A 19,991-nucleotide genomic window follows, 5' to 3' on the forward strand; every position below is an offset into this window, starting at 1 on the left:
CTGAAATCTTGTAATCACAGCACAGGCAGCATCAGGACTGGCTTCCTCCTGACCAATCACAGTTGCCAATGCTATGCCTCTCCTTTGGCTTTTACGAGTTGAAGGAGATCTCAGACTCCATGTCCATTCAGTTTCCGGTGTTTGCTCCAGGTGGCCAGTTTGATTGGATAAGCTTCTGGGGGCTGGGAACTGCTGACTGTGTTTGTACAGCACCTAGCACAGTAAGACCTTGGCCTGTTGGGTCTACTACATTACAGTAACTCCTCCCTTAATATCGTCCCAGTTAATGGTGTTTCCTTGTTATATTGCTGATCAATTAGGGAACATGCTTGTTTGAAGTTGCGCAATGCTCCCTTTATAACATCGTTTGGCAGCCGCCTGCTTTGTTGACTGCTTGCAGGAAGAGCAGCCTGTTGAAGCTACGTGGTGGGGCTTGGAATCAGGGTGGACCGGCAGCCCCCCATCAGCTCCTCGTTCCCCTAAATTCCCTGTGGCAGCTGCCTAGCAGGCTATCAATTACTGGGCAGTTCAGCTGTCCCTCCCCCCACTGCCATGTGTTGCTCCTGCCCTCTGCCTTGGAGCTGCTCCCGGGAGTCTCCTGCTTGCTGTGGGGGAAGGGAGGCTTATGTCAGGGTGTCCCCCTCCCCCCTGCTTTCTCCATTTCCATGGTGGGGGGGGAACACACGACAGGGCTCAGGACAGAGGGAGCTTCCTGGAACCTGCTGCTGTCTCAGCTTGCTGATCTATTTAAAAAGGTAGTGTACTTAAAGGGGCAATGTGCGTCTCTCTCTCACTCTCACACAAAGGGTGTGTCTCTCTGTCTGTTTGCCATGCTGTCTCCCCTCCCACCATTCTGCCTTGTAGAGTGTGAGGCTACATTAACAACAATGTGTTAACCCTTGAGGGCTCAGCCAACTGCTACTTCATCATTTAGCAGTAAGGCATTCCCTGGGAAATATCTCACCCTCTGACTTCAGCCCCAAACCTTTCTGGACACACTTTTTTTTTCTTCTTCGACATTTTGATTCTGTAGTTATTTGGTGCATCACAAAGATTTCAACTCTGTAATGGTTTCTTCTTATGGAATCACAGGACTGGAAGAGACCCCGAGAGGTCTTCTAGTCCAGTCTCCTGCACTCAAGGCAGATTAAGTATCATCTAGACTAGTGCTTCTCAACCTGCGGGCCATGTGCGGCCCTATTAGTGCACAGATGTGGTCCAGCTGTGTGCTTAAATAAAAAAAATCTGGGTCCTGGCTGCCTGGCCCTGCACGTGGCGGGGTGCCGTGCCCAGGGCTCTGCTCCTGGCCTTTCTCTCTGAAGAGGTCTCTGGGCAGGGGTTACTGGACGTAGGGGTTAGTCACAGGGTTTAGTGAGGCCCACAATGGTAAATAGGTTTAGAACCACTGATCTAGACAATGCCTGACAAGTGTTTGTCTAAGCTGTTCCTAAAAATTTCTAATGATGGAGATTCTGCAACCTGCCTAGGCAATTTATTCCAGTGCTTAACCACCCTGACAGTTAGGAAGTTTCTACTAATGTCCAACTTAAGCCTCCTTTGCTGCAATTTAAGCCCATTGCTTCTTGTCCTATCCTCAGATGTTAAGAACAATTTTTCTCCCTCCTCCTTGTAAAAATCTTTTATGTACTTGAAAACTGTTATCATGCCTCCCCTCAGCCTTCACTTCTCCAAAATAAAACCCAGTTTTTTCAGTCTTCCGTCATAGGTCATGTTTTCTAGACTTTTAATAATTTTGGTGCTCCTCTCTGGACTTTCTCCAATTTGTCCACATCTTTCCTGAAATGTGGCGCCCATAACTGGGCACATGACGCCAGTTGAGGCCTAACCAGCACGGAGTAGAGCAGAAGAATTACTTCTCGTGTCTTGCTTACAACACTCCTGCTAATACATTCCAGAATGATGGATGGATGTATAACAGGGTTACACTGTTGACTCATATTTAGCTTGTGGTTCACTATGACCCCCAGATCCCTTTCCGCAGTGCTCCTTCCTAGGCAGTCATTTCCCATTTTGTAAGTGTGCAACTGATTGGTCCTTCCTAAGTGGAGTACTTTGCATTTGTCTTTACTGAATTTCATCCTATTTACCTCAGACCATTTCTCCAGTTTATTTAGAAGGATAAAACTTTCAGAAGTGCCTAAGTGGCTGTCACTTTTGAAAACGTTACCCTAAGGTGCTTCTTTCATGTGAAAAGTGATTTCAATGGACTTTTGTCTTTAAAAACATTATTTTTAAATAACGCATCTGAATTTATCTGCAGCTCTCATCCTTGTGTTTTTTCTCTAGCATGACCCATTTACTTATCAAGGTGTTTTTGACATCTCTAAAACTCCTGGATAAACAGAACCCTGAAGGACTCTTAACAATCTCCACTAGTAACGAAATAATTAGACTTGAAGCACTACCTTCTAGACTTGCTATTAATACCTGCTGGTCTAAATGTAAGCATTCTGTAACACTTTTCAGTAATACACCCAATTACAGTTTCAAAAGTGACTAGTGATGTTAGATGCCCATCTTGAGACACCTTACAGGATCCGGATTTTCAGTGTGGGTGCTCGGCACTTACTACAAATGAGGCCCTTTTAATTTGTTTCATGTGGGGAGCCTGGAAATTGAGAAGCCCCAAATCACTAGTTGCTTCTGAAAACTTACCCTTTTTTCATATGTGTTTTTGACAATAATTAAAAAAAACAGCCCCTAGGCCTTATGTTCCATTATGTAGGTTCTGTTTAATTTTTCACTGCCACAGCAAAATTTCCTGCTGTGCATAGAAGATGGGTACTCCTTTATGGGGCCATGCATCACCATTAGCAAGGTTAGAACTTGCCTTTTGGTGACTGATCCAAACAGTTCCTCAAAGAACGGATCTGAACAGTCGCGACATGAGACTACCTTTAGCACTGCTACCACCATTCCTTCCTGGCTGTATGGCTGAGAAACATATCGTCTAGTAGAATTGAATAGGTGATTTCCAGTGTATAAATGGCAGTAGTCTGGTGCTCCATGTGGGTTGCTTATGCGTGTCCCTAGCGTTCCGTAGGTGCTGTTTGTAAATTAGCATTTACAATTGGCATGTCCCTGGAGTCTCTTAAAATTGGTTGAAAACGTATTCCCATCAGTACCGTGTCTGCGAAACCTTCTCTTAAAGGGATGATGTTTTTAACGTGGTATACTTGCTTTGGAATTCTGGACCCCATTGGCGTAAATGGGAGTTCTGCTATAACTTCACTGGGGCTTTCAGTCCTCCTTAGCACTCTCTCCACAGCATCTGTGGTGCAAGTTTTTTGTTGGAATGTAACCAGTGATCTTTCGCAGGAGGTGAGGGTGTCCAGCACTCTGCAGGATGAAAGGATGGCCTTAGGGCTAACACACGGGCCTGGGATTCAAGAGAGCTGGCGCTGCCACAGACTTCCTGTGTAACTATAGGCAATTGCATAATTGCTTCGTGCCTCCATTTCCCTGTTTGTAAAATGGATCTGATGATACTTTTTCTCCTTGCCTTCATCTTACCCATGTAGATTACAAGCTTCTCAGAATAGGCAGCTTCTTACTATGTGTCTGTACAGCCTCTGGGCAGAGCCTGTCCCTTGCTGATTCAATCTCTGAAGCAGGGAATGTGACTTCTTGCAAGGAACCTGTTCCCTCTCCATTGTCCAGTCTCTTCATTCTATACTGTGATGTTTTGCTTCCTCTTCCTGGCCTGCCCAAATGCAGCATGCTTTCATTTCCACAAGCACTTGACATCGTTCATGTCCTCTTCACGTTTCCCTGCAGTGCCGGTTTCAGAGAGCGAAGTGCTGCTTTTAGTCTTTTCTCTTCTGAAGGGGCTTAGTTGAGTGTTTGTTTCAAATAGCTGTTTGGCAAGGACTTGTTGCTGTGCAGTGCGTATGCTAAGTAGCTCTTGATGTTGCTCTTTGCAGATACCTGTTCACCTGACAAGGTTGCCACTTGGGAAAGGATGCTGCAGGCCTTGATCACAACATTTGAGTGCGTGGGGGGGGTGGGCGCATCTTCTGCTGGTGCTCTGCTCCCTGAATGTTGTGCTGTGTGCTTTCCTCTTCCTATTTTGCTTTATTTGCACAGTAGGGGAAAAGTGCACTGCAGAGACAGAGTGGTCTCCAGATTTGGGTGTAGTGGGTATGTACCCATGCAAACTCACATTTTGTTTGTGGAAACTGATACATTTGACACCTGTTTGACTTCCTTGAGAAGTTATTTGTTTAAACCATTCTCCTGTTTGTAAACTAAACATTGTAGCATCTTGTGTGCCTGCCTGAACCAGCATCTGTCAAGGTCAATGGCAGAGCTTAGGAGGGGCAAGGAGCAGGCCAAGTGCATCAGTCCTGGAAACTGACTCCTCTTCTCCAAGCTGAATGAAAGCGCCAGAAAGAAACAGTGTGGCTGGTGGGTTTTAGAAATAGTTTCAGTCTTAGAGTTGTTAGCAATGCTGGTAAAGCAACTATTTTTAACCCATGTAAGCTGCTAGGTGCCAAGCACAATGCTGCCTCCTTAATCTCTTGCAAAGCACTTTAACAGGGAGTTAAATTGTGATACGTAGGCCAGGTCTATGCTAGAGACTTCCATCGGGGTGTGAAAAATCCGTGTAGACTGCGCTGTGTCCACGGGACACAAGTACTGCCTCTTGGGGAGATGGATTAACTATTCCAACAGGAGAAGCTACAGTGGCACTGTATGTGAAGACACGCCCCTAATCACAGCCTTATCTGTTAGTGGCTGGAGATAGACGTTAAAAGAGAACTGCAGTTACAAAACAGAGTAGCCAGGAAATTCTGTCTTGCTGTGATTTGGTTGGGTTTTTTTTAAGAACTTGTAAAGTATGGAAATGTGTATTTAATGTCACTCAGACAATCTTAGTCTTTCCCATTGCCCTCACACCAGCCCAGCATCGGGAGCTAGCTTTGTGCAAATCCTCTGCAGTGTCCACTCGGCCTTAACAGTTTAGGTCTGTGCCCCCAAATGTGGGACATCTTGCTAATCCATGTGGTCTAACGTCTCTCTTCGTTGGTCCTGGACTGCGGCGGTCATGGCATCCAGTCCCAAGCAGGGATCTTTTACCGAACTAGCTAGCTGAACACCAGACTGCATCACAGCAGTGACATCTCCACAAAGAAGCCCAAGGCCTTTCAGGCAGCAGAAGGCCTGCAGCAGTCTTGTGTAGGGACACAGGTGGAACGGCCATGTCTGGAGCCTCTGCAATAGCTTCATTCCAAAGCTAGGCTGGTATAGAAGAGTGGCTTGGAAGGGAGCCCTTTTGACTTGGATCCAGAGGTCAGGAATCGGAGCAGAGAGGTGGGAACCGGCTCACAGGCAGAGTAAGGCCGTTGGAGGGTGCTGGGCTAGGGGTGACTTTCATTCCCCAGTCAAGGCACCTACCTAAAACAGGAGTACTCTGGATTCAAGCAGTTTCCCCGAGTTTTCCCCCTAATGACGTTGCAGGAAATGCATAACTCCAAAGATAAGATGGTTTGCATTTGTCTGGGCTGAGCTTTCTTAGGGCAAGTCTACCCTGCAAATGCAGCATCTGCACTGCTGTAGAGCTTTGATGAAGACGTTCTAAGCCGGGGTAGGCAACCTACGGCACACGTGCCAAAGGCAGCACACGAGCTGATTTTTTTCAGTGGCACTCACACTGCCCGGATCCTGGCCACCGTCCGGGGGGCTCTGCATTTTAATTGAATTTTAAATGAAGCGTCTTAAACATTTTAAAAAGCCTTATTTACTTTACCATACAATAGTTTAGTTATATATTATAGACTTATAGAAAGAGACCTTCTAAAAACGTTAACATTTATTACTGGCCCCTGAAACCTTAAATTAGAGTGACTAAATGAAGACTCGGCACACCACTTCTGAAAGGTTGCCGACCCCTGCTCTAAGCTGATGGACCCATTGGCTTAGTTATTCCATGAGAGGCGGTAGCGTCTCCCGTCAGTATAGCTCTCCTGCAGACATAGCACTGTCTACACGGGTTTTAAGATCAGTATAACACTCGCTTAGGGGAGTGGATTTTTCACATCCGTGAGCGACGTAGTTATATTAAAGTAAGTGCCCAGTGTAGCACTGGTCTTCACCAACTGGAAACAATGGAGAAAGTTCTGGCTAACCCACTGCAAGGCTTTTGTTTTAAGTATGCTCTGCATAGTTTCTGAACAAAGTAGCTGGCAAATTAATGCCCACACATGTTGGGAGTAGTGGAGAGGTGTGTGTCTTTCAGATTCACTTCTGTTAAAGGAGCTCATGATCCTAAAAAAACCTGCCCCAATAGCTCTGGTTAAAGCACTGAAGAATTATCTATACTGCTGTCTCATATGACTACCAGAGTGGCTCTGAGTCACCGGCTGAGTTGAGTGAATGCAGGAGTTGTAAATAATGAAACAATCTGTTGAGATCGGATGAAATAGGGACCTCGCTATAGGAAGGTAATATAATCGGTAGAGCAGGAGGGAGCCTGGCAGTATGATGGGGTTAATGTTACGAGCATGTGAACTATGAAGTTATGGCATAGTGGGAGGAGTCCACTCATTGATGTGGTTACATCCACACACCAGCAGGGCGTGCTGTAGCAAGTAAGTGGTAAAAGGGTTAATGTTTATGGGGTGCCATTTGCATATGTGTAAGCTTTGCGACTGGTAAAGACACTTGCAGCAAAGCTGCAGTTGGTCTATTCTGATACTTCACTTTAAATCATCACTTTTTTCAGATGTCTATAAAGAAACTGCTCTGAGCTCATCTGCTCTGGCCTGAAAGTGGTGCACGCAGTCCTAATTCAGAAGTGCTGCTGCTCTGATACCTAGGGCCATCTCTACACTATGAGTGCTACAACAGCACTGCTGCTGCCTTGTAGCTATGCTGCTGTAGCACAGACACTGCTTACATGATAAAGGCTGTGAAATTAAATGTTAATACAGCCAGATATACCAGTGTAGCAGATTTAAATGCAGATGAAGGGAGTGGGATGTAGTATGATCAGCCCCTAGACCTTACACTAGACCTTCACTTCTCTGTGCCTCAGTTTCTTCCTCTGAAAAATAGGTCTGATCGTTCTTACTGACTTCAGGGGTTTGGGGGTTTCTTCTTTGCAAAGCATCCTGATTGTTGGATAAAAGGTGCTGTAACGTGTTAATTATTCTTCACGTGCTGAACGCTCTTGTTGGCTTTGCTATAGCAAGCAACCCCTTCATGTTAACGAGGTTTTGGCAAAGGAATGGTGAGGGAATGTCTCTTGCAGCCCTCTTCTGCTGATACTTAGATTTGGGGATTAAAGTGTCTATGAAGCAGGAATCTTTGGTGCTTTATAGCGATTTGAATTCTGATTCTAACTCTTTTATATTCAGGTAATTGAGAGGTTTATCTGATTGCAATTTAATTTCTTTTTTTAAATGGCCCAGTCTGAGGTCTTGTCTGACCAGACCTTTCCTCCCCTGAATTTTGATAACTTGATAGTCAACTTGTGTGTTATAAACTCACAACTGTGGGTGTCTTTTCACTTTAAGTGCACACAGGAGGATGTACTAGAACAACGAGGGCAGGCAGGATGGTGAGAGGAGTCCTGACTGGGGTGGGCATTCCGCAACTGATTCTGTAGTTTGGGTTCAGAGAGAAGACTTAATTCAAGGTGCTGTTGCAACCTGAATCCAAGGATGCTACAGATCCCTGTGTTAGCACCTCATCCTTCCCTTGGTTGTCCTCTGGCCAGTTTCTTGTGCTGCCTGCCTTTGTGGGACTGCTTGTCCCTCAGCATTTAGCCTGCTTTAGCAGTGCTGTGGCTATGTGCCTCTGAAAGCAGAAGTTAGGCAGTACTTCCAGTGAGAGTTTGAATATACAGATGGTCCCTGTAAGCCAGGGGTAATCAATTATTTTTGGTCAAGGTCCAGACTCCAGAGAAAATAATACAAAAATAACAATAATGATTATTAAATAAAAAGACCTCATGGTCCGTTGAAAAGCATCTGGAGGTCCAGATTTGGCCTGTGATCCGCCTATTGATTACCCCTGCTGTAAGTCATACGTCTGTCCTTGGTACCCAGCGAAAGGGTTGGTACAGATGCCTAGCTCCATCTCATGCTTTGATCTGCCAGGGGAACTGTGACTGGCTGACACTGAAGTGGGGCAGGGCTGAAGTGGTTCAGTGGTAGAATTCTCGCCTGCCACGCGGGAGGCCTGGGTTCGATTCCCGGCCAATGCAACTCTCGCTTTACTGTGTGCAGTTCTGGAGTCCCATGTTCAAGAAGGATGAATTCAAACTGGAACAGGTTCAGAGACGGGCTACAAGGATGATCCGAGGAATGGAAAAACTGCCTTATGAAAGGAGACTCAAAGAGCTTGGCTTGTTTAGCCTGGCCAAAAGAAGGCTGAGGGGGGATATGCTCGCTCTATATAAATATATCAAGGGGGTTAACGTTAGGGAGGGAGAGGAATTATTTAAGTTTAGTACTAATGTAGACACGAGGATGAATGGGTATAAACTGGATATTAGGAAGTTTAGACTTGAAATTAGACGAAGGTTTCTGACCATTAGGGGAGTGAAGTTCTGCAATAGCCTTCCGAGGGAAGTAGTAGGGGCAAAAGACTTTCCTGGCTTTAAGACAAAGCTTGATAAGTATATGGAGGGGATGTTATGATAGGATCGTTAATTTGGGCAATTGATCTTGAATTACCACCAGACAGGTCTGCTCAATGGTCTGCGGGGAGATGTTGCATGCGATGGGTACTGAGTTGCTGCAGAGAATTCCTTCTTGGGTGCTAGCTGGTGGCTCTTGCCCACATGCTCAGGGTTTAGCTGATCGCCATATTTGGGGTCGGGAAGGAATTTTCCTCCAGGGCGGATTGGCAGGTGCCCTGGAGGTTTTTCGCCTTTCCCTGCAGCGTGGGGCACGGGTCGCTTGCTGGTGGTTCCTCTGCAGCTTGAGGTCTTCAAACCATTTTTGAGGATTTCAATAACTCGGTCCTGGGATAGGGGTTGTTATAAAATTGGATGGGTGGGGTTCTGTGGCCTGCCTTGTGCAGGAGGTCAGACTAGATGATCAGATTGGTCCCTTCTGACCTATGAGTCTATGAGTCTATAAGTTTTTCTGATGGCTACTTCTTTGTGCTAGTCAATCTTGTTGTCTTAATTTACTCTTAGCAACTGTGAGGACCGAAGGCCCCTCCATCAGATTTTGTCATCTGCTGTTCCTGTGTGGCTTATAAGGCAGAGCATGTGCTATTGGCTATTTTTAGTGTGGAAAATTTCAAGAGCCCATGTGAGCCAGTTTAGTGTAACTGTACCAGTCCTGTCCAGCACTCCTTCACCCAGGCACTATTTCTTCAGTGCTGTATCCCAGATCCTCAGTGCTGCAGTACTAGGCCATAATACAATTGTGCATTTTATAGGGAGGAGTGTCACCTTGCCGATGAAGCATGTGACTCAGTCGGGAGATCTGGGTTCTGTTTCCAGCCCTGTGGCTGGCTTGCGTTGTGACCTAGGCCAGTTTTGTAATCAGTCTGTGCCTCAGTTTCCTTGCCCCCCGCATTATGGAATATTAATGTCCATAAAATGCTGTGATGGAAAGAGCTCTGAGTACAAAATATTGCGAGGCAGAGAATGAACACAGTTACAGTTCTCCAGAAACAATATTCCAATGTCTGCAGCTATTGACTCTTTTGAGTGACAAGTTTAAAAACAAACTGTGATTTGTAAAGTTGAAGGAGGCTGGTTAAGGGAAGCTTTGAAAATCAGCTGGAGTAAACTTTTGCTGTGTTTCTCCTTGTCAAACCTTAAGACTGATTACTCTGGCCTGCCTGTAAACCTCGTACTGTTAACATTTCAAGCCATATAAGGATTTGTATATAAAGGATTGTTTGTTCTGGCTAGGGAGCAGTGCAACTTAAAACATCAGTCATGTCTGAGACCCTGACATAAGCAAGTGGGCTGAGTCTGTGGTCCTCTGCTTGTTCTTTAAGATAGGACAATGTTTGTTTGCAAATGCCATGCCCAGCCCCCATGGTCCAGCAAACCCACTCTTCTGCCGAGTGGTTAAAAGTGGATTGCTTGTGCATCACAGCTGGCATACAAAATTCAGGGTGCCAAATTCTTCCTTCACTGTCTATTTAAGGTGACATCTGTTGGTGTTATACTGTCACCTGGCCAACTCAGTGTTTAAATGCCTGTTTCTATTTTGTATCGAGCCAGTGGCTTTTGTAAAATTCTTTAGACTAGGAAAACTGGGGTCCCTCGTTACTCTGGTTTAACGGCTCTCACTGAAACTAAAGGCATAACAATGAAACCGTACATCTTCACAGGGAACATTTGCTGAAGCAGTAGTCCCACTGTGAATGAAAAATCACTGATGAGTTAAGTTTCCAAGTCACTGAAATGATGAAAGTATCAATGTTCTGTACCACAACACTTATATTTTTAGGGGTCTTATTTACCAAGCCGTGGGCTCAGGATGTTTTCCCTGCAGCTGTTGCTGCTGTCACAAAGCAGTGCAGAATTGCAGGGCACTGTTCTGTGCTTGTGCAGTTGGTGCCACTTCATAGGGAATGGGCTAATAGGGCAGTCTGTTTAATCAGGAAGGCTTACTGGGGATGTACTTATGCAAGCATATGTAACAGTGCTTTAATTTAGGCCTGTGGTACACCCAGGAGGCAGCTTGTGTGGTGGTTCTGTATTAATTATAATCTGAAGAAGTGCATCTGACGAAGTGGGTATTCACCCACGAAAGCTCATGCTCCAAAACGTCTGTTAGTCTATAAGGTGCCACAGGATTCTTTGCTGCATTAATTATAATGCGTAACTTAAGCATACAGCGAATGAACTTCAGGGACTAATTACAATGCACTATTGTGCTGTACAGTGGAGGCTTGAACTTTTCTTAGGAGTATGGAGGCTTTATCCTTTCCACTTTAAAAGTGCATGGAAAAACTAAAAGCCTTTAACTTATTTTTTTTTAGTGAGTTGAGGTTATATGAGCCTGCAGAACGTGAATCTACAGCTTGAAAAGATGTAATGTTGGTTAGTTGGAACATCTTATCTTCAGCAGAGTAAGTCCTGCTGATCAAGCTGTGCTGGGCAACCGGGAGGCCACGGTGGTTTCTCCCAATCGACCCCCCCCATGAGGTTTGTAGCTTAAATCAGGCAGGTACAGTGCATGCAGCTAGTTCTACAAAAGAATCCCTTATGTAATTGAAGGAAGCACTTACCACAGTGGCTTGATAGAGGGGAGATGTTACTGTGCTGCTTAATTGATGGCTGTGATCACTTGTGCTTCAGTGGTTTGGAATAAAAAAAAGACATTGTAGACTTCATTGTCCCTGTGTCCCGAGTGTCACTTAGTGCTGATTATAGTGTCCTAACTGTGGAGGCAAAGGCAGGGATTGTACAGTAGGAAAATCCAAGTGAAATCCTAACCAGTCTCCAGTTGTGAGTCTGGATAAAGAAGTTCTCAGTATAAGTACAGGGGATGGAAAGTGTTTTGGAAATCCTGGATTGGATTTTTTTACGTGACTGGTGATTTTGGCCTGACTTGCCACTTCAGAAGGGCCTGATGATCAGAGTATCTGAGGACCTCAACTTTAATGTATTTACTTTCTTAGTCCTCCTGTGAGGCGCTCTGTGTTTTTTAAAAATCGGGCCCCTTTAATTCACTAGTTGCTTTTGACATATCTGTTCCTTGTGTTTACATTAACATCCAACTCTTTTCCAGTTCAGAGTGAGAATGAACATGGCTGGTAGAGACTACCATGGTGTTTTCTTCTCTAGTTCAAGAAAATATGCGCTTCTAAAAAGGAGGTATAACACCAGCCAACACCAAACTCTTCTCCAGTGAGCCATTCCCACTGTAGTGAAATTTACAGTCCCCATAAAAATAGTGTTTACTTCTGTCACTCATTGGCAGAGACTTCTGGGGTCTGTCTAGACAGAAGTTCTTAATGTAGCCAAAGACACCCTGTCCTGCTTTAAATCCTGCTCAGTGCAAAGGTAAAGTGTGAGAATGGGCTTTAGCTAGGCAGTATTGTTATAATGGACAATGGTTTAGCCAACCCCACCTTCCAGCTGTGTAGATTTTTGTCTGTTTAGGAAAGGCATGTCCGCCCTGCCTTTTTATAACTCAAACAACATTGGCAAAGGAACAGCATGACAGTCAAAGCATGTAGCATGAGTCTCTCTTTTGGATTGTAAGTGTCTGGCATGAAGTCACGAGGCCTCGAATCAGAAAGTGGAGGTTCAGCTTTCCAAAAAGTCAGAGGAATAAGAGGCAGCATTTCCAGCAAAGCTGTGCCCGAAGCAGCCAAGCTGAAAGCTTTTTAAAGAGATCTTCTTAGGGAATATTAAGATCATTTTACCCTAAGGTTTTATAGGGACAGTGCAAGACTGCTGTTATCATGTAGTCTTAAGTTTGAAACACTAAAGCCTTGTCTTCACTGGGGATGAGGAAAAGGGGTTGGCTAGGGTTTTATCCTGTTTGCTAAGTAAAGGCAGTTGGTAACTTTCGCTTGATTAGCAAACACTTGGCTCCCCTGTGGCCTTTAACTTGACTTGCTAACTTGTGTGAAAACTACAAGCTGCCTTGTCTTTTACCTGAGTTAAGCGTGCACCTCCAGTAATAATGCTGCATTACAGAGGGATATTTGGAAGGAAGGGTTAGGAAGCATCATGGGCTTCCCCCTGGGGACTTACGTTCAAGTCCAGGTCTGGCTTGCCAGACGCTGGCAGGGTAAAGTAGCTAGAAAGGGAGCAGATTGTCTGAATCATAATCCAGTGTCCCCGGGTGGCAGGTTACCCAGCAGTATTACAGTGGGAGGAAACTGTCTCCCTGTCCAAGCTGCTACAGAAATTGGAGAGAAGGGATGGTAAAAAACAAAAACAAACAAACTGCACTCTGCTCGGGCCAGGAAGAATTGCCCTGTTCTGTGCAGTCTCTTATAACTGAAGAACCAGGCATATATGTTGCTTGTGGGAGAGGGCAGGGCATATACATTGCTTGTGGAGGGTTGGTTGTGTTTTGTTTTGTTTTTTGCAGGCCTAATGCAGTGAGTCACTTGGAATGTCAAAGCTGCTTGTGTAAACTTAAATTTGCTGCACTGATTTAAGGTAAATAATGGTGCTGGAGGGAGTCTAGAACTTGCAAGGAAGGGAACTTCTTTAGTGAGGATTTCCGACAGGGCTGTGCAGCATCGCAGCTGAGGGACTGACTAGCTGAAAGGGCCATTCAGTGTCTCCCTAGATACCCATGTTGTGATCCCAGCTCAGCAGCCTCTCTGCCTTAGCAGCGGGCAGAGTGTGTGTGTGTGGGGCGGGGGGGAATGCCATGCTGTGAATGCAGCAGAGTGGATTAGCAGCTCACATGACCTTGAAATTTGTTAATGTGCTGAAATGAATCCAGAGTGGAGCCTGCCTTTCTCCAAGTAGCGTTCTGATGCAGGGAATAGGAGGCAACCCTCCCCGTGCCTTCTTGCTTACTGGTTTCTCTTTATAGACGTGAAAGCGCACGCCTAAGCTGCTCCTACTCTCAAAAGTAACTCTTTGATGATAAACCCCCCCCTTGCAATTAACTGATGCTGTATCTAGCTCAGCAGAAAATGTTTCCATGTCCTGGATTCCAGCCCTGGGGTGTGTGTGTACAACATCCAAACAATGCGCTCTGCAAATAGCTGAATGCAGTGCTGGTGAAAGACTGTAGCCCGGGAGGCTGATGTCCTGGGTCCCTCCTCAGAAGGAGCAGAGTGACTTTCACTCCTGCCAACATTGTGCGTTAAACTTGACCTGGAGGCTTTATACCTCTAGGAGTAGAGGGGAGCTGCTTTCCCAGGCCCTGGCCTTGTCGCTGACGCTTCCAATGAGGTTGCTGCCTCAGCCAGTAACTAGAGTGTCTCTTTGCTGGTGGAGTGGATGCTTGTGTTCTGGAAGCAGGCTGAGGCCACCAATTCATGACACCAAATAGCTACCGGCTAGCAGCAGGTTTTGGCTGCTACTGGTTTAAACCAGTGACCCAGAGGCAAGAGACTCTGTATCCCATTGCCAAAACTCAGAGCCAGCCACTTTGCAGAGTGGAGGTCTTGGCCCCGTTGTTAACGATAGAAAAGGTGTAACTTGGCCAAAAGCCAGGAAGTGCGGAGATCGTACTACTGCTTTGGCCTCAGCACACTTCGCCATGGCAAGAAATCCATGCTTCCAGGAGGTGTAGGTGACTTATGCCTGCCCTGAGGCTCGGGGTGAATTAGGGACACTTGGAGTTGCCTTGATGTTTTTTGTCCCTTTAAATCAGTCTCATGACAATAATGTAAATATAGCTGGTAATTTAAAAAAAGAAAAAGCTCACAGTACTGTCCCCAGCCTAATCTCCGTCCCTGTTGAGACAGGATGGTGAAACTTTTACACTCCCCTGTCCCCCCAATTCAGAGTCTTCAAATGTTAACCTTCAAAGCATCGATTCTCCTTCAGGAGCACGGAGTGATACTGTATTTCCTGCTAATTTATTCATACTGTAACCACACTTAGAGGAGCGTTTCCTAGTGACGAAAGGAAATCGTCTTTGTCTTTTTCAGTAGGCCCTTTTACTGTAGTATCTGAGCACTGACTCATCACCAAGCAGGCCAGCCTCACGGGATGGGTTGTTTTTTTTAAAGATGTCACCAAGGAGAACCCGGTCGGGGAGAGATTCGGATTCCTGCTGTACATTTATTCCTAAAGTGATCTATCCCTACATCTGATGGGAGGCGGGGGTGGGGGGATACATATAGCTAGAATAAAGCTATTCTAGGATGTAAGGGTTTTTTTCCCTTCTCTAGTTAAATAACCTGCTCTGTGTTTGAATGTCAGTGCACTACCAGTCTGAAAATGTTAAGCAGATGTTCCCTTCCAGGGGAAAATACATAGGGATTTCCATGCTGTATCAGCCCAAGGCTCCAGTTAGCTATCCTGTCTCTGATAGCGCCCAGTACCCAATGCTCCAAACAAAGGTGCATGAAACCCAGGTTAGGAAATAACCTGCCCTGAACTCCATTAGAGATTGGTTTGAATCCTAAAGCATGAGAGTTTATATCTGTTGTGAAACTCTTGTTTTTAAACTGTGGCTTTAATCCTTGCTACCATATCTCCGGAGGTTCCTGTTAGCCATGCTGATCTTCTGGTAGGACCGAGCTCTTGGCCTCCGAGATAGCATGGACTTTGTTAGCGGCCTTTGCTTCCACATTTTGAAATCCAGTGGTTAGAAAGGCTTGTTGACTGAGTATCTACGATATGGCAGTGTTAAATTAACCAGCCAGGGAATCTGTATGACTCCACCTCCTTCAAGAAGTGCAATATTCCTGAAACACTCTGCTTCCAGGGGGCTGCCTGAATACCAATTGCTATAATTGGATGATATTCTGGAAACTTCAGCTACAAGGCAGTGTAACGTGCCTTGGTCCATTCAGACCACTCTGCTATTCTCCCATAGTCATGCTCATCTAATATTGTAGGTCCTACTCATTCTCTTGTGGGTGAGTTTCTCTAGAACTAATTTGCCATAATTAAAACCATGTACTGATTAACTTGTTTCAGTACTTGCATTATGTAGCTGCATCCTTCAGGCAAAGACCCAGCTATAGACAGAGAAGAGTAGGGAAGGAGGGGTGTCAACATGTGTCTTGTTTATCTTGCAAATCAGCTGATTAGCACAAGGGGTAGAAGGGCTTGTAGGATTCTGGCAGTGCTCGGTGTGCGGAATGCCAGATGTCTGTATCCCATATGTTGTGGTATCCCATGTACGGTGGCAGGTTGGGGAGTTGAGTGTCTTAAAGCATTTGTAGCTTCGGGTACGTGAGCAAGTGTAGTACTTCCAACTCCAATGAATCTGTCATAAGTAATGGCAGTAAGGTCCTAGGTGAGGGGCTGGGGTGCGCACTCTTAATGGATGTGTTGTGTTTTTTAGAGTTAGACCACCTGGCTTTCACTTGAGAGAGCTACGCTTTTCAGAGGAATATTTAGATGTGACTTCTGGTTGGGCCGTACACTTGAGATCCGTTAAGCACAGACACTTTGCCATTTTTAATTTAGAGAGAAACAGTTTTCTTAAATGTCCTGTTTTCTTCTTGCTGAACTGCAGAACTAAATCTTGTGCATCAAAGCAGCTGGGTGTTTTGATGGTACAAATGAGAATGCTCACTTGTATACCCATGTTTCTTTGAATTAATATTGCAGTGGTATATTTATGGATGGGCATCTTCATTGTGAACCTGCTTAGACATTGTGGCTACAAAATTTCAGCCCTCTGCTCCTTTTTGACAGCAGCTCCTAAGCAGATGGCAAACCCCAGATGTGCCTGTGGGGGAGCGGGAAATGGATCCAAGAGAAGGCAGAGTGGGAAAACGTACTAGATGAGGCAGGGCAGAGTCTAGTACATACTGGCTTTTAGTATTAAATAGCTGGCACCCACATGAGCTGTCCCACCTTCTCATTTTTATTTGCATTACAGCTGTTCCTGGAGGCCCAGTCTGAGATTACGGACCCCATAGTGTTAAAAGCAGTGGATGCTCCTAGCAAGACAGTCCCTGCCCTGACAGGCTTGTGGTTTAAATAGACAAACCAGGCGAAGAAGGGGAGAGGAGGCAGAGGCACAAAGAGGTGAAGTGATTTGTTCAAGGTAATGAAGCCAACCAGTGGCAGAAGCTGAAATAGAGCCCGGATCTCCTGACAACAGGGCCAGGGTTCTCTCCGCTGGACCATGCGGACGTCGCAGAGGTGTTCCTTTAGCTAGATAGAAGTGCTTTGCTTTTAATCAAATTAGCCAGTGATCTGGGAAGAGAGAGAGTCTTAAGCTACACTGAAAGCAGTCAGTAAAACTAGCTAGATTTGGCCAAAAAAAAAGAAATTATTCAAGGAATCTGTGAAACCATGACCCCTCCCTCATCCTTTCCGAGCCCCGTGCAAGTCCCCAATATAACTTTTCTCTCTTTCTTAGGAATCCTATTATTTTTTAATGCTAGTTACATCTCTCTCACTCTCTCCCCTCTCTAGGTATAATTGCTGAGGCTCCTTAAAATGGCTTTACGCTTCCGCACTTTCTTCCCGTACGCCTTACCTGGAGTGCTGGCACTTATTGGTTGGTGGTGGTTTTTTTCTCGTAAAAAGGAGCGTACAAGCAATCATGACAGGCAAGCATTAGCTGGCGTGGAAGATCAGAGGATTGAACCTCCCATAAAGGAACCTCTGTCCAGAGCAGAAGTAAATGCTACTAAAGAACTGCCTGTGCCCTCAGAAGAGGACTGCCCAGAGAATGAAACCTTGACTTCCCAGCTGTCTGTAGGGTTAATGACACCCTCTCTGGCATGTGACGCTCAACAGAGATTAGATTCCTCCAGGAACCATCCTGCCACCACAGTAACGACCGTCAAATTGGGCACGTTTGAGGACGACAGTGAAAAACTAGAAAGAGCAGCGTCTCAAGATGAAACCGGGTCCCTTGCACAAGTGTCTCCCCCTTTAGCCCCGAAGAGCGTAGAGTACAGTGACAATGGTGTGCTTGTTACCAAGCAGGAGTCAGCTTTCAGTGGAATCCCAGAGCAGCAGCCATTGGTGTGTTCCGTGGTAGAGTCAGTACAAGAGTCTTTGGGAAAGACTTGGGAAAGTGGTGAAGCAGAAATGACACACGATTCTCTGGAAAATCCATCAAAGGAAATCCAGTGCCCAGCGGCCACATACTCAGACGCTGGCTGCCTGCCAGACCTCAGCTCTGAACCAGAGGATTCAGCCACCGCCCAACCTGCCATTTTAGATGACGATGATAGTAAGGAAGTCAAGGGCATTGTCCCTGGGCAGAGAGAGTCTGTAGTTGGGAAGTTACTGAATAATAGTGTAGAGTCTGCTGGCTTGGACCTGTCCAGGGAAGAGGAGATGTCTGAGATGACCGTCAGTACTGTGCTTAAATGTCATGGAAGGGAAGAGAAGTGCTACAGGGATGTGCAATCAAAAGGAGATTGTTTGGAAAGAGAGAGAATTGGAGGAGTGAGTTTGGACAAAGATGAAGTTGAGAAAATAGAGCAAGCAGCCATACAGATTATTTCCAAAGTCATCTTAGCAGCTACCGAGGAAGTGCTGTCTAGTTCAGTAAGTGATGTGTCCAGTAGGATCTGTGAAGTCGCAGTCAGCCGGGTTGATAGACCGCTGGAGAGGGTGAGCATTTCATCTGATGAGATGCTTGCAGTGGAATCTAGCAGAGGGAAGGAAGCCGTTTCCACAGAGAGTGTTGCAATGATACCTGTTCCCCTATCGGAAGAGAAACTCCATCGTTACGTGTCGTATTCCAGCTGTTTGAAATATGGGCGCTTATCTAACCCAGTGCAGGTAGACCCAAAAGACCGTCGGCCAAAGAAGTCTGTGCACAGTGAAACACAAGGAGATAACCGGACTTTGGTTACGAACAATGGAGAGTCGTTCAAAGAGTCTCATGCAGTAATGGAGGATTCTGGATGCAGCGCATCTACATCCGAAGATGGGATGAACGTCGAGGATCCCTTGCAAAGCACATCACTGTCTCTCCTGTCAAGCCAGCATTCGGACTTGCTGAGCATGTCTGTGATCCAGGACGCTTCTACAGAGCAAAACATGGCACAGAGTGCGAAACCTCAGACCCCTATATTAGGGGAAGACAAAGTGCCATACAGCAATGGAGTGCTGAAAGGGGACAGCGCAGATCTGAGACATGAGACGCACTGGACAGCAGAGACAGATGCAGATCACTCAGGAGGTAAGGATTCACATCTCTTTGAGAGCCTCACAAAAGACACATGGGGGAAGGTGCGTTAGTACAGCACTGAAAAGTCCTGCTCAGCAGACACAACCCCAACCCTCATCACAATTCAGAGGGCCTGCTTGTTGGTAGGATTTTTACCAAGTTATAGATAGATGTGTCTTATGCTCAGATGAACAGAGTGAACCCATCCTAGGCTGCCAGGTCCTGCATCCCACAGTGATGGGGAAAAACCGTAGCTAGCTACGTGGTGTCCAGGAAACTCAGCAAGACACTGAGCATGCTGGCCCCCATCCAGCAAAGCATTTAAGCAGATGATTAACTTAAAGCAGGTGCGCTGTCCCATTGAAATCAGTGTATGTTGGATCAGGGCCAGGGAGCTCAGCACCTTGCAAGCATGAGCCCCAAAAGCGCAAGGTTGTCACCGCTTGAGCTCAGGCAGCATCCACTCAGCTGTGAGCATGAGGTTCTTGCCTCTGGTGTAGACTGTTCACTGAAGGGCTGCGATAGTGCCCGTTTCTGAGAAGCACGTACATGTGAACGGATGGAGCAGGGCAATTGCTTGACCTCCTAAGAGAGCGTCATCTGTGTCCGCACTAACATGGTCTGTTTGCTTGGAAAGCGGGTGCATGATGAGAACGCTCAGCAGCCCGTGCCCACGTGTAATGTGTTTGACTTGTCGGGGTTCCTCCATCTCTTTGCTGTAGCATCTCTCTCTAGCTAGTGGGTGGATAGTGTTAAAGCCGGGGGTTGTTTTCCTAGCTGCTTTATATTAAGCTAACCGTGTGTGGACAAACACAAACTTCAGCCTTAAAAGCTGTAAACATTCTTCATACAACCCTCCAGCGCACAGCTCCTAAAGACAGGCTGCATTCTGTAGTCACTGCAGAGTAACAGGAGTGCTGCCTGCTGCTAGATAGCAGGCCCTGCACCTTTTAATAGGGGACTGGGATTAACTATTTTCTAGATGTCCACTCTATAAGAAACACTTCCTACTAAAGGAAGAAATTACTCTTACCCTGCCGCATACGCTTCTTCGAATGAGTAACGGCAAGAACAAACACTCTAATACAGGGGTGAACTGAGACCACATAGTAAAGCGACAAAGCTCTCATGCCAGGACAAACTCCGAGGTGATGTAGGGCAGGGATTCTGAACCTTTTTCTTCCAGAGGACCTCCCCGACATGCTATTAAAAACTCCATGGTCTGCCTGTGCCACCACAACTGGTTTT

General features: G+C 45.9%; 1 protein-coding gene across 2 annotated transcripts in view; it reads left to right on the forward strand.

Annotated features, from left to right (window-relative positions):
• AKAP1 (A-kinase anchoring protein 1) overlaps positions 1-19,991 on the forward strand; it is a 42,568-nt gene that overhangs the window by 4,736 nt on the left and 17,841 nt on the right. The window contains exons 1-2 of one of the 2 annotated variants that reach the window (XM_050929498.1): positions 11,756-13,120; positions 17,027-18,755. In XM_050929498.1, coding sequence (XP_050785455.1) covers positions 17,051-18,755 — 1,705 coding nt within the window. In that variant the 5' untranslated portion in view covers positions 11,756-13,120; positions 17,027-17,050. Of the gene's footprint in view, positions 1-11,755; positions 13,121-17,026; positions 18,756-19,991 lie in introns of those variants that run through there. The other variant, XM_050929497.1, reaches the window with a different exon arrangement.

This window comes from Gopherus flavomarginatus, chromosome 19 (genome assembly GCF_025201925.1).
Source record: "Gopherus flavomarginatus isolate rGopFla2 chromosome 19, rGopFla2.mat.asm, whole genome shotgun sequence".
Lineage (NCBI taxonomy): Eukaryota > Metazoa > Chordata > Testudines > Testudinidae > Gopherus > Gopherus flavomarginatus.